This window comes from Delphinus delphis, chromosome 10, assembly GCF_949987515.2.
Source record: "Delphinus delphis chromosome 10, mDelDel1.2, whole genome shotgun sequence".
NCBI lineage: Eukaryota > Metazoa > Chordata > Mammalia > Artiodactyla > Delphinidae > Delphinus > Delphinus delphis.
The window spans coordinates 37,428,382-37,443,631 of record NC_082692.2 but is presented as its reverse complement, the minus strand read 5'-3'; the positions used below and the strand labels follow the sequence as shown (position 1 = coordinate 37,443,631).

General features: G+C 43.3%; 1 protein-coding gene across 1 annotated transcript in view; it reads left to right on the top strand.

The window, feature by feature from the left end:
• The first annotated feature begins 8,209 nt into the window (after positions 1-8,209).
• TBC1D22B (TBC1 domain family member 22B) overlaps positions 8,210-15,250 on the top strand; it is a 65,442-nt gene continuing 58,401 nt past the window's right edge. The window contains exon 1 of the mRNA XM_060021303.1: positions 8,210-8,456. Within this exon, the coding sequence (XP_059877286.1) occupies positions 8,401-8,456 (56 nt within the window). The 5' untranslated portion in view covers positions 8,210-8,400. The remainder of the gene's footprint in view (positions 8,457-15,250) is intronic.

Sequence of the window (15,250 nt, the reverse complement as noted above, 5' to 3'; positions counted from 1 at the left end):
GGGCCACATGTTTCTCATCATCCAACAGGCTAGCCTAGACATGTTGTAATGGCAATGGCAGAGGACAACAGTGAGAGTGCTACAGATTGAATGCTTTTGTCCTCCCCAAATTCATACGTTGAAAATCTAATGCCCAATGGGATGGTATTAGAAGGAAGGGCCTTTGGGAGGTGATTAGATCATGATGGTGGAGCCCTCCTGAATGAAGAGATCCCAGAGAAATCCCTTGCTCCTTCCACTATGCGAGGACATGGCAAGAAGTTGGCAGTCTGAAACTCGGAAGAGAGCCTTGGCCAGAATCCGGCCACGCTGGCACCCTGATCTTGGACTTCAGAACTGTGAGAAATAAGTTTCTGTTGTTTACAAGCCACTCAGTCTGTAATATTTTGTTATAGAATCACAAACAAACTAAGACAGAGAGCAAGTGCAGCCACCCAAGTGCTTTTCAAGCTTCTGCTTGTGTAATGTTTGCGAACATCCATTGATCACAGCAAGTCACAATAGTCAGTCCAGAGTCAGAATGAGAAGGTCCATGGGACTTCCCTGGTGGTCCAGTGGTTAAGACTCTGTGCTCCCAATGCAGGGGGCCTGGGTTCAATCCCTGGTCAGGGAACTAAATCCCGCATGCTGCAACTAAGACCGAGTGCAGCCAAATAAATAAATAAATATTTTTTTAAAAAAAGAATGAGAAGGTCTCACAAGATAATACGGATGCAGGGAGAGGTGAAGAATTGGGGCATGAATGCCATCAGTCTACCACACCACATTCAGAGGTTTTGCTTACAGGATGGTAGCCAATATCACACCACAGGGCTGGGCCACTGAAGACACTGCTGCTGCCAGCAATGAGCATTTGATACCATAGTTACACTGAGAGAGAGGCCTTCTAGCACCAGACTCTAGATGTTGCTGTTGCCAGAGCTATTCCCCCAAACTGGGTGTTGCTGTCACAGCTGGCACTGCCCACCAAGAATGGATTTTCTTGTTCTCTTTTTTTTTTTTGCCTCATAAGCTCCTCCTGATTCAAAGTCTAGTTTGGGAAAATTTTATTAGCAGAGCCTATGACATGTGCATATGACTTAGTTCATAAGGAAGGATGGAAAACTAAGTAGCTGCCATTTTTAGCTGCAATACTGGTAGGTGAGCTCTGCTTCTCACAAAGTTTCATAGAGTGAAAAATTCTCCGTACGTGGGAAAGGGGTTTATATTACAGGCAACTAAAGAACTAAAACAGAAGAACAGTGATGAGGGGGAGGAAGAGGAGGAAACTAGCCTCTCAATCTCTTCACAGCTAAGCTTCTTCTTTCTCTCTCTCTCTCTCTCTCTCTTTTTTTTTAGGCTGTGCCATGTGTCTTGTGGGATCTTAGTTCCCCAACCAGGGATTGAACCCACGCCCTTGGTAGTGAAAGTGCAGAGTCCTAACCACTGGACTGCCAGGGAATTCCCCCACAGCTAAGCTTCTTGAAAGAGTACACCTAGCTGACTTTTCTCTTCTGCTTTTCTTCCATTCCACTTCTATAATAATCAGTTATGGCCACACTAATAATGCAAAACCCAGTGGTTTACAACCACAAGCATCTATTTTTCTCACTCTTGCTTCAGGCTGCAGATCAGCCTGAAACAACTAAATGCTTACCAGTAGTAACATAGGTAAACTGTGCTATTTATGAAACGGAATGTTATACAGCAGTGGAAAATGAGGGTAAATCTCAAAACCATCCTGTTGTCTAAAGAATCAAGCAACAGGAGAATGGATACCATACAATATCATTAATATAAACAATACTTTACTTAAGGTTACAAACGTAGGTTGAAAAATATAAATACACAGAGGATGATTAACACAAAATTCTGCACAGTGGTAACACCTGAAGTGGGGAGAAAGGGGAATGCCCAGAGCAAGGGACCTCCAAGAGGCATCTAAGGTACTGGTGATGTCCTGTTGTTGCATAGTGTGGGGAGTGGGTACATGCAGGCAAATGCTATTATCATTCATCAAACTATACATATTAATTTTAAAAAAATTAATTAATTAATTAATTTTATTTTTGGCTGCTTTGGGTCTTCATTGCTGCGCGGACTTTCTCTGGTTGTGGCTAGCGGGGGCTACTCTCCGTTGTGGTGTGCAGGCTTCTCACTGCGGTGGTTTCTCTTGTTATGGAGCATGGGCTCTAGGCACGCGGACTTCAGCAGTTCACGGGCTCAGTAGTTGTGGCTCGCGGGCTTAGTTGCTCCGCGGCATGTGGGATCTTCCCATACCAGGGCTCGAACACGTGTCCCCTGCATTGGCAGGCGGATACACATTAGTTTTATACATTCTTTCGTGTATGTGGTATATTTAACATCCCATGAGAAAAACCTACTACAGGTGAGGATGTGAAGCAATGGAAACTCATTGCGGTGAGGACCAATATAAATTGGAAAAACCATTTCAGAGAGCATTTTGCAGAGTCTAGTTAAGTGGAAACTGTGCATATTCTGTGATCCTGCAATATTTTTCTTGGGTGTCCCTAGGCGCCTCAAAGCAATGGGTTTTTCAAACTTTGTGACAACCGCTTACTAAGAAATACATTACAATCAAGTACACATAAACGCACACAAACACATGTATGTGTAAGTGCGTATAAAGTTGAAATTAAAATTTTGCACCACAATGCCTTTTCCTATTACATGTAACATGATCTGACCTTTTCTAATCCTGTCTATTCCTTTTTTTAACTGAGATATAATTGACACATTATGTAACTTTAAGATATAAATGTTCCTATTTGATTTCATTAAAGGTCACAACCTTTAATGTCAACTCACTAATAGTTGACAAACTGTACTTTGAAAAACACCATAGTAGAGAAAATTTTGCACACGGTAAATGTGTTAAAGAATGTTAATTGAACACTGTTCAAAATAAAAATAACTGGCGATGACAACTGAGGAATATTTACGTAGTGGAACACAATAGGGCAGTTAAGATGAACAAACAAGAGCTCCTTGTGTCAACAGAATGCAGCGTGAAAAAACCCAGTTGCTGAAGCATATGTACAGTGTGTTGCTATTTATAGTTTCAAAACATGAAAAACATGTTTATAGATTCCCACATATATAGTAAAAGTCGACAACATGGATGAGAGTGGATCCTGGTTTCCACTGGAGAAGGAGGGGAATGGGATCAAGGAGGGGCAAAATGGGGACCTATAAGGTTTTTTGTTTCTTAATCTTGTTATTTATTCTTCTTTTTTTTTTTTTTGCCACTTGGCTTGCAGGATCTTTTTTTTTTGGCTGCGTTGGGTCTTGCTGCGCACGGGCTTTCTCTAGTTGAGGCGAGCAGGGGCTACTCTTCGTTGTGGTGTGCGGGCTTCTCATTGCAGTGGCTTCTCTTGTTGCGGAGCACGGGCTCTAGGAGTGTGGGCTTCAGTAGTTGTGGCACGCAGGCTCAGTAGTTGTGGCTCGCAGGCTCTAGAGTGCAGGCTCAGTAGTTGTGGCATTCGGACTTAGTTGCTCTGCGGCATGTGGGATCTTCCCGGACCAGGGATCGAACCCATGTCCCCTGCATTGGCAGGTGGATTCTTAACCACTGTGCCACTAGGGAAGTCCCACGGCTTGCAGGATCTTAGTCCCCGACCCGGGACTGGACCTGGGCCCTCGGCAGTGAAAGTGTGGAGTCCTAACCGCTGGACAGCCAGGGAATTCCCTATTCTTTAGTCTTCACTGCAGGGTTGGCAAACTACTACCCGTGAGCCAAATCTGGTGCACTGTTTTTGTATGGTCTGTGAACTAAGAATGGTTTTTACATATTTTAATATTTGGGAAAAAAACTGAAAGAAGAATAATTTGTGATGTGAAAATCATATAGAATCCCAATTTTTGTAGCTACAAATGAAGTTTTATTGGAACACAGCCTTGCTAGTTTTACAAAGCCGAAAATTATTTACAGCCTGGACGTTTATAGAAAAATGTTTGCCACCCCCTAATTTATTATATGACATGTATTTCATAATAATAAAAAATATGGTAGCATTAGAGAAGAATTCTGGAAATAAAATGATGTATAATTCTACTATCTAACAAAATTTTCTAAATTTCTCCATGTTTTCTTCTACTCTGACAAAACCCATATATTTTTTTTGAAATCGGGCAAAGACATTTTGCATTCTGCTTTTTCCCTGCTGTACCTCACTTCATAAACCTTTTTGACGCACAATGTAGCATTCAAATTTGCACCATTTAATGACCTAGCATGCTTCAAGTTTACAAACCACACGCCGTAATTTGTGTAACTGCCTTCTCATGTTTAAACCTTTATATTCTTTTGATTTGTCCCGTTTATTATTGGTTACTAGGCAAAGAATACCTTTGTACACGGAGCTTTTCTCCCCCTCCTTTTGACTTACTTTCTTAGAATAAGTTCCTAGGAAAGAAATTCTTAACCTTCCCTCCGCTCCTTCAAACTCTAACTACTCTCTCTTCCTTTCTTTACTCCTATAACCTTGCTTCTTCAGTCTTTTTGCTTAGCCCTTTGCCTTCCCTAACATAACTGATCTCTCTCAGTTGGCTCTGTCTAGTGGTTGTTTAGGTACCGCAAAAGCTCTCTTGCTTTTAGATCCCAGCTTGACCTCACCGTCCCTTTGGTGGTCCAACATTCTGCAGTGCATTGTGAGGGCTGCTGTTTGCTCTCATTTCTTAACCCTTCCTCTTAGCACAGGGTCCACTCCACTCCTACACTGAGGTTAAAGTCAGCCAGTGATCTCTTTGTAACTTAGTCCAAAGGCTTTTTTCTTGATTTTTATCTCCCCCTGGAGCTGCTACTCTGAAAGGTCCTTCAGGTCTTTCTCTTTCTTTGCCTGCATGTGTCTCCACGCACAGTTTATCTCTTCCATAGAACTTTCTCTAAGGATTGGGATAGCCCACTCTTTTGAGTGCACATTCAACCCAGACATACCTCATTCCCTTTGCTCCAAAGAGCTTGCAGGCAGACAATATTGAGAGTCTTCTACTTAGAGTTTCAAAATAATCAAATCTTTGTGATAAATTTAAGGATCATAGGCCATATTGTGCCAAGTAACAGAAGATCTACAAAGTGAGGCCCGCAAATCGGCAGCATCAGTGTCACCTGGGAGCTTGTTAGAAATGCATAACTGTAAGCTCCATCCAGGCCTGCTAAATCAGAATCTAGACATTTAACATGATCCCCAGGTAATTCACATGTACATTAACGTATAAGAAGCACCAGTATAGTGGACCAGTGAGTGCCTATCACTAAGAGTCTCCATCAAAAGTACTCCAAGGACCCCTTGGGAACCTCAAACCAATGATTTTCACCTTTAGTTGGGCAAAGTTTGGTGTGACGGTGATCTTGCTGTCACAGCTATCACCCTTTGATGGACAGGTGGCTAGGTGTGTGGCCTCCCTCCTTCATCATTTTAGGTACAGGTTTATCCCTCTGAAGATGCAAAACGGTTTGAAGAGGACAATCTTTCCCAAGCAAGGAAGACTGTTCTTCAACCAAGAGCATAGGTAAGCTTATAGACTCTTTGGTAAAGTGGACACATCCTGCTAGGGGTGAGAAAAATGGTTCCTATCATCTTTTCCAACAAAAAATGTGTGTGAACAACATAGAACCAAAAGACAAGAATAGTTTATACTCTTCATTCTCTCATTCAGTAAATATTAAGCACCTACTGTGTGCCAAGCACTATTCTAGGTGAGAATAGCAGAGAAGAGCAGAGAACAAAGCAGACAAAATCCTTGCCTTAGTGGAATTTACATTCTAGGGGGTGGAGATGGACAAGAAACAGGTATATAGTACGGAAGGTAGGGAGAGTGCTTTAAAGAAAAATAGAGTGGTGGAGCCCGCTATTTAAGGTGGGTGGTAGGGGCAGGTATCCCCAAGGTGAAGACACTTGGGAATATGGAATGTGGAGCAAGCCATCCAGATATTTGGGGGAAGAGAATTCCAAGCAGAGGAAATGGCTAATACAAAGACCTTGAGGTAGGAACATGCTTGGAGTGTTCAAGGAATAGCAAAAAGGCAATAAGTGTGGTTGGAGCAGATTAAGCAAGGAAGAGAGTGGAACCAAATCATGTAGGGTCTTTAAGGAGCTTGAATTTTATGCCAAGTGTGATGGAGCCATTGCAAGATATTGATCAGAGTAGTGACATAATCTGACATTCTAAAAGGCTCTCTCTCTGCTGTGTGGGGAACAGACTCTAAGGGGGCAAGAGTGGAAGCAAGAGGCCTAATAGCAGGCTGCTGTAAAGCTGTGGGTGGTTTCGATTTGGGTGGTCATGGTGGTGGTGAAAAAAGGCCCAACAATCTCAACTTCCCTAACAAAGAGTATTTTTAAAGTTATCGCTAGACAAGTAAACTTTTTTTTATCTTGGATGGGAAAATGGTTTAGATGTAAAAAATAAAGAGTAAGAATATTAAGGGCTTCTCTGGGTTGAACAATGTTAAGGCATCCCCTGGGAATCAGTGTTATTTAACATTTCATAAATGATCAAGAAAAAGGAATACTTTGAGACATTTCTAGGTACACAAATTATACTCTGCTTTCCACATAGGAAAATATCAAGTCAACAGGGGGCATCTCCTGGAACATTTCTAAAGCTATGTGAATTGGCTGGAAAGTGGCAGGTCACTTGCCAGGTGGACAAGTGTAAGGCAGCTCACATAGGGGGAGACAATTCAGGTGACATCTTTAAGATAATGAACTCTGAACTGCCAGCTGCCACTGAGGAAAGGGATCAGAAGTTGCTGTAGATTAGCCCTTCAAGACATCAGCTCTTGTAAAATCCAAAATGCCAGTAAAAGTTCTGGTGGTCCAGAGTAAAGACAAAGCATCAGTTTCAACAAAAACCTCAGGAAATCCCTTTTGGATCTCAGTATGCAGTGCTAGCCACCGCATCCTAAGAAAAAGAGCCAAAGAAAGGCAGCTTAAAGGATTAAAAGGATAGAGCAGTTTTTGTTTGATGGAGCAAATGCCCATAAAGGTGACCATCTGAGACAAGATAAGATGAAAGTCTATAAAAAGATGAGAAATTCAGAGAAAATTAAAATAGCCCTTTTCATACAATCTCATGATTGTAAAATCAGGGGACAAAAGAAGCTTGAAAATGGAGGTATTTCTGTGTAGAAAGGGGCCATCAGAGGGCATATAAAAGAAGGTCCTTTAGACCTTCCAGTATGTGGAAGGACTGTGCTAGCAGTAATCAGGAGTGGGGTTGGAGAACGATCAGCCTATCTCATCAGTCATTCGTTGGGACAAAAACTACTCTGGACTAGGGTGTGCTCCCTGCACCACCCCCACCCCCTGCCCGGCCCCACCTCAGTCTCTGTGGTATACAACCACAGAAACTCAAAAAGAGCAAAAAACACCGACAAGACATTAAAAGGATTCAAAATGCTAATATTAAATCTCATTCTGAGTCAAAACTAGGTTGAAAATAAATTCAAGGGCGAAGGATATACAATTGATTAATAAGGGACATTAAGGGTGTTTGAGGGTACATCCTTAATCTTTGTGATTCATGCCTTGGAGATGCGCTATGTCCTCTCAAGAAATGTTACTTTGTAGTCTGAACTGGATAGATAAAATAAGAAGTTTGTCAGCATCTGGGTTCTCATAGTCAGAAAGTGACAGTTATTGGTTGAAACAGAGATTTGATCATTTGAATTTCACCTACAGCACAAGTCCTTTAATAGTGATCAATTACCTGAGGAGAGCGAGGCTCTTGTGAACCAACCGTTACTCACGTGTTGAACAGTTAGCAACTCTGGGCCATCGGGTCAGTATCGATCTTCCTCCACAGATTAAAATATATCAGGGTCCGAACGGAACGGGGGAGGGGAGAAGGTAATAACGAGTGTCGTTGAGTTGGGAGATGTTAAAAATGGGCTGCAACCAACACATGGGCCTTTATTTTTAGGTCAAAGATTTATGTATATAAATATATATGCTCTCTCTTTCCAAAAAGTATTAGACTCAGGAACCTCATTACCCCCCAAAGAAAACAGCACCCTCTCCTCCTTCCCATAGGTCCCTTTCTTTACCTGCTGCTTCTCCTGCCTGGGTTAAGGAACTTTCAGCCCCGCCTCCCGGCTCGTCCAAGCTCCGCCTGACCGGTTCACCTGTGTGCCCAGCCCCTGACGTTACCGTTCGGCTTCAGCGGCCTGCAGGATTCCAGCTCCCGATTGGTCTGTCTGACCACAGCCTGCGCAACCCACCAATGGCAGCGGCGCTGGGTGGGAGGGTGCCCACATCCAAGATGGCGCCCCCGGGAGCTGGGAGAGGGTGACCGGCAGCGGGGAAGCGGCCTGGGCTGGCCCTGCGATTGCGGGGTCCTGGGGGCATCTCGCTGGGTACCCCCCTGGCCAGCCTACAGGGCCTTCCCCGGGCCGGAGCAATGGCCGCCGAGAACAGCAAGCAGTTTTGGAAGAGGAGCGCCAAGCTACCGGGGAGGTGAGCCTAGGACGCTGAGAAGAGGGGATTGGACCAAACCCTTCCAGATCCTAAACCCTAAATCCCGCGGGCCTGGGGCGTCAGCGACCCAAGAAGGCTGGTTTGGGGAACCTGGGCGGGGGGAGCTGGGGCTGCCTGGTGGCGGGAGGACAGCTGTCAGGCAAAGGAGCGGGCACCGAGCTTTGGAGGTGGCTGGGTGTGGGAGCAGACCCGGGACTGGGGGCGTAGGGCTCTGGAGCGGCTGCCCTCGGCCGGGAGGTGGCCGGAGTTCGGGCATAGGGGACAGTGGAATTGGGTGAATAATCAGTGTCGGTCCTGGGTTTGGAAGGCCATCCCCAGAGCTGCTTTTCACTTTAAACAGAACTCCTTCGTGGGGGGAGGGGGGTCTCCACCGCGCACAGGTAGTTGTTTGCACGAGGATGGCCCCTTCCGTCGCTCCCCCAGCTCTGCACGTACGAATTTTTCTCCTGGACTCCCAAAAAAGTTCTGGTGGGAGCGTCTGCGGGGGGACAAGAAAAGTGAGGAAAATTCTTAAGCTCGACCTTACTTTATCTTGAGTTGGCCCTTTCCCGTTAGGAATTATTACAGGGTGACCTAGAATTGAGAATATTTCTTTAGCGTTTTCTAAGGATTTGTTCAACCCCAAGTGACCTCTTCCCCTCTGCCTGGTAATGTACTTCTTGCATTAAATTGTTTAGTAGGAGAACGGACTTTCTAAGTTACTCTCCACTCCCACCATCACCCCCTTTTTGGTATATGTTGAGTCTCTTAGCAATTGTACATTCGTCAGTCTACTGTTGGTTTATAGTTTAAATCTGTTTGGGGGTAGTCCTAAGGAGTAAAAGGAGTGTATATTACAGTCTTAAATTTAAGATTTCTGACAGCCACAGTCTACTTGATAATGAAATTCATGTTGGGTTGTGCCCCACGTGCTACCCTTCCTTATTGATTGATTCAGGGATAATCCTTTAAACCTGTGGGTTTTTTTTTTTTAAATAGCAAGAGAGAAATGAGGGTCAGTGGTTGTTATGCAGCAGTCTTATTTTATTTAGGATCCTGTTAGACATCTGGGGATCAGCTTTAAGTAATACAAGGTAATGCAGAAATAGCTTCAGGTTAAAGTGCTGTGGAATTCCAGTGTTAATATTAATGCTAAAGACTTCTATGTTTTTAGATAGGCACCACTTCCTGCCAACTGATTCTTTTTCCTTCCTGGTCTAGGGAGCTCTCCAGTCTCGCTAACTGCTGTTCTCTGGGGATTTCCATGGTGAGATCATTAAATTTTGACATCTGAAGGTTATAATCAGAACCTATGGGAAAACTGTTAAATCAGGAAGCAGTGTTTGAGATGTGGGACATGGCAAAGTATTTTGTGCCTACTGACTGCTGGTCGTTATTAACAATTTTTGTTTTCATATTTCCTCTTTTGGATTGTAGAAACAGTCATCTGTTTTGCAAAGCACTACTTTTGTGAGATAGGAAGAGCAGTCTTTTCAGTTTCTTCAAGTTTCTGGGTTCCTTTTTCATTCTGAAGAGGAATATACAGGAATAGAAGAGAGAACATCTGAGTTCTGAAAGACTTGGATTATTATGGGGCTGTTATCTGTGTGATCAAGGGCTAATGATTTACTTAATCTCTTTAGGCCTCAGTTTCCTTATCTGTGAAATGAGGATAAAAATACTTTCTTAAAGGTTCCCGTGAGGACTGAATTAAACACCGTATTTGTGAAGAACCTAGGACAGTGTTTATTTAGCGCATTATAGTTGCTTGATAAATAGTAGTTATTAGTATTACTGTTATTATTAGAGAAAGTAAACATTTAAAAGAATGTTTCTCTGATCCTTACTCCAGTGCTAGGTATTTATTTTCATTGTTTATCTTAAGGCATTAAAATGTTGCCAAAATTCATAATAGTACCTTGCTTGTTGAAGAGAAACATTGTTCAGCTGTGTGCTTTTAGCAGGGAAGCTCCAGGAGCCCCTGGTTATGGGAGAAAACTAAAGGTCTTTTAGATAGAACGTGCTTTGATTTAAGGAAAATATTAGGACATTTTCTCAAGAACAGAACTTTTGCATTTGTGCTCTTTCAGTCATACTGAAGAAAAACTTTCTCTGGTTGGGGAAATGACATAGATAACTGTGTCTAGGTCCATGGCAACCTAGAAGTGAAACTAGTTTACTCTTTGCAGATTGAAAGGTAAAAATTCAAAGAGATGGCAGATTACTTTCAGTTTCTTTGATCATGATCCAGCAACCTTAATTACAACAAATAGGAAAATAGTAAAATAGCCTCAAGTTCAAAATGATTTAAACATCCTTTTGGGGCTTCCCTGGTGGTGCAGTGGTTGAGAGTCCGCCTGCCGATGCAGGGGACATGGGTTCGTGCCCCGGCCCAGGAAGATCCCACATGCTGCGGAGCGGCTGGGCCCGTGAACCATGGCTGCTGACCCTGCGCGTCCGGAGCCTGTGCTCCTCAACGGGAGAGGCCACAACAGTGAGAGTCCCGCGTACCGCAAAAACAACAACAACAACATCCTTTTGTAAAATAATAGCTTTATTGAGATAATTCACATATCATAAAAATTCACCCTTTTAAAGTGTATAATTCAGTGGTATTCAGTATATTCATCTAGAGTATAAATGGTTTTGTGCAGCCATCACCACTAATTTCAGAACATTTTCATCACCCCGAAAAGAAACCTCATAGCCATTAGTAGTCACTCCCCATCCCTTCCTCCCTCTGGCCCCTGGCAACCACTAATCTTTCTGTTTCTATGGATTTACCTATTCTGAACATTTCCTATAAATGGAATAATGTGATATGAGGCCTTTTGTGCCTGGTTTCTTTCATTAAGTGTAATGTTTTCAAGGCTCATTCATGTTGTGGCATGTATCAGTATTTCATTCCTTTAATGGCTAACTAATATTCCTTGTATGGAAGTACCTCATTTTGTTTATCCATTCATTAATTGATGGACATTAGGGTTGTTTCTACTTTTTGGCTATTATGAATAATGCTATGAAATTCACGTGCAGGTTTTTGTGTGAAAGTATGTTTTCTATTCTTTTGAGTATATGTAGGAGTGGAATTGCTGGGTCATATGGTAATTTGATGGAATTAAACATCTTTTTTAAGTTCTTTCAGTTATTCATAAGAGCCCCATGTACTTAATACATCAAATGGTCCTTGTGTGGATGCCTAGGAAGACAGGACGTAGTATGTACCATGTGGTTAAGAATACAGACTCTGGAAACTTGAAACTAGTAGATAAATAAGTTCTGGAGAGTTAATGGACAGCATAGTGATTATGGTCAACAACACTGTATTATAAATTTCAAAGTAGCTAAGAGACTAGATCTTAATTGTTCTAACCACAAAGAAGAAATGATAATTATGTGACATGATAGAGGTGTTAGCCAATGCGACAGTGGTAATCATATTGCAGTACAGTCAGCCCTCAGTGTCGGGGGGGATTGGTTCCAGGACCCCCTCAGATACCAAAATCTGCAGATGCTCAAGTCCTTTATATGAAATGGCAGTATGGTTGGCCCTCAATATCCGTGGGTTCCACATCCATCCGCAGATTCAACCAACCGTGGATCAAACTTCGGAGGGCGACTGTAAGTGTACTGAACCAACAGAATGTACATCTTAAACTTACACAATGTTATATGTCAATTATATCTCCAAAAAAGGAGAAAAAACAAAAAAGAATGCAAGCTCTGGAACCTGACTGCCTGGTTTCAAATCCCAGCTCTAACACTTTCTAACTGTGTGACCTTGGGCAGTTACTTAACCTCTTTGTGCCTTAGTTTCCTCATCTGTAAAATGGGGACAGACTACCTTATAAGGCTGTTATGAGGATTAAATGAGATAATGCATAGAAAGTACATAGAAGGTACTCACTAATATTAGCCATTATGAAAATGATAGTTGTGATTACAGTAGCTCCTATTTTTATTTGTTTCTCCTAGTTGCTCTAGTTTCTGAAACTGGAATTGAAAAACTTTGATCAGTGGTGTGTCTGGAGCCCCCAGTGAGTCCTGGGTGGAAAAAAATACCACCTATTGTTAAATAGACAGAGGGTTTACGGAGGCACAAAGAAGCCTAATGCAGGGTCTCTGTGGCTGTCAGGTGTTCGTTAGCGATGAAAAGTATGATTTTGAGCAGTGGTTCTCAAACTGTAATGAGTCACCTGGAAGGCTCGTTAAAACACAGATTGCCAGGCCCCACTTCTAGAGTTTCTTTTTTTTTAAATTAATTAATTAATTAATTTTTGGCTGAATTGCGTGTTTGTTCATTGTGGTGCGCAGGCTTCTCATTGCAGTGGCTTCTCTTGTTGCAGAGCACAGGCTCTAGGGATGCGGGCTTCAGTAGCCATGGCTCAAAGGCTCTAGAGCACAGGCTCAGTAGCTGTGGCTCACGGGCTTAGTTGCTCTGCAGCATGTGGGATCTTCCCAGACCAGTCCTCGAACCCATGTCTCCTGCATTGGCAGACAGATTCTTAACCACTGCGCCACCAGGGAAGCCCACTTCCAGAGTTTCTAATTCAGTAGGTCTGAGGTGGAACCTGAGAAGTTGAGCTTCTAAGAAGTGCCCAAAGGATACCGCTACTGCTAATCTGGGAGCTGCACTTTGAGAACCACTGAGAAAAATAACCCTGAATTAGACTGAAAGAAACCTGATTTCTAGTGCTGGATGCTTTTGCCGTATGGATACTGAACAATTTTTTTTTTTTTTTGGCCACACCACGAGGCATGTGGGATCTTAGTTCCCCGACTAGGGTTTGAACCTGTGGCCCCTGCAGTAGAAGTGCGGAGTCTTAACCACTGGACTGCCAGGGAAGTCCCTGGATACTGTACAGTTAATGCATCTCTGTTTTGCTGTCTAATAGCATCTCTCATGTAACACATCCAAGCAGAACTCTTGATTTCCACATCTGCCCACTCCTGCAAAGGTCTTCTGTCCATCTCACTTAATGGCCCATTGACCAAGTTCCTCAGACCAAAAATCCTAATGTCTTTCATCCTTCTCTTTATCTTCCTGCCACATCCAATTCATTAGCAAGTCCTGTATTGGCTTGTCACAATATAGCCTGAATATGAGCTGTTCTCACCACTTCTGCCCCTACTACCAGGATCAGACTGAGTCCTCTCTTGCCTGGACCACTGCTATACCTTCCTAACTGGTCTCCCTGCTGTGAGTGGAGTCGGTGACCCTAATCCCCGTTGTTCAAGTCAGCTATAGTTAGGAGGCTACTGCAGTTAGTAGAGGGAGAGGTTAAGAGGGCTTGGACTAGGGCAATGGCAATAAAGGACATGTTTGGGAATATCTACAGGACTTGGTAAATCATTGGATTTGGGGAGTAAGGGAGAAGGAGGTGCCAAAGAGATGTCACCTTCAGGTTTCTGGCTTGGGTGGTCAGGTAAGATTGTGGTGTCCTATCCTCAGAAAAAGCCACATTTTTGGACAACGTACTAACTACTCCATGCTCAGTTTTCTTATCTATGAAATGAGAAGTCTGGATTAAGTGAGCTCTGAGGCTCTTACCAGTTCTGACGTTGAATGTTAAACTTGCCAACTCCAACTCGTGTCACTGGATATTTCTTTTTTGCTCTGTCACTCACAAAAGCATGATCTACAGGTAAGAGTAGGTTTGGGAGGGGCACGCCAGAAGTGGGTTTTTCTGTCTTGTGCTTTTGAAAGCAGTGAATCACTGGCCCCACTGAACATCTGAGTGTCACGAAATTGTAGAATGTTAGAATTCCACCCTAAGAGCACTGCCAGTGAGGAAACTGAGGCCAGAGGGGGAAAGTGACTTGCCCCAAAGGACACTGTAAATTTCTTGACTTCTGATCCACACTCTGCTACTGCTTCCCCCTTCCCTCAATCTCTGCGAAGATTTAGACACCGTCTGTCCAAGCACCTCATCCAGTCCAAGGGTGTGGACGCTGCCATTGAAAAGTTGCGGATGAGACTTGGAGTAGGAGAGACAAATGTGAGCCAAAGCCTGGCTCATTTCCCACGTTCTTATTTCCAACCCTTCTGGGGAGGGCTTCTCCCTCTTTTTAAGCAAAAGTGTTTATTGTGAAAGTCAAGGAGCTCTTTGAACATTCAGTGAAGTTGAGAAAAGTGTCTAATCACTCGAATTACTTAGGAGCCCATGGATTTTTAACTGAAACCGTCTCTGTCATTTGGTCATTTTTCAGAACACTAATGAATCTGATAGTAGACTTGGCGTAATGGTCCCAGCCTGTCTGGGCAGGTACATTACCACCTATTCTTAACTTGAAAATGCTTTATTGATAAAGTCAGTGACTAGGAGATACTGAATTATCCCTGAAACAGCCAGTTCTGGAAGACTTCCATCAAGTGAGTGTGTGACCCTGCATTGATTGCCAGCATGTTTGGCTTTAAATTGGATAGCTCTGTTCCCATGTTTGCTTTAGTTCCTCTGTCAGTGCTGAACAAACACCTGTTGATTTTTTCCTGCCAAGCTTTACGCACCGTTCCGACTACGTGAACCAGCTATGCCAATACATCCTTTGGCGTTGGTTTATTGAAGAGAACAACGGAGATTGACCGAGATTTTTGCTTCATTTTGTCTTTGTTGTAGCACAGCCCGTGGCATTCTTTTCTCTGTGTGTGCAGTGTGATTGCCTCTTGTTTTTAGGTCTAGCTAGACAGGAGTCAGCTTAAACAGAGGCCTGGGTTTTGTATAGTTCCAGCCTTGACTCACTAAGGATTGTTAAGTGCCTGCTGGTGTGTGTCATGCTCTGCCAGGTGGTGAGGG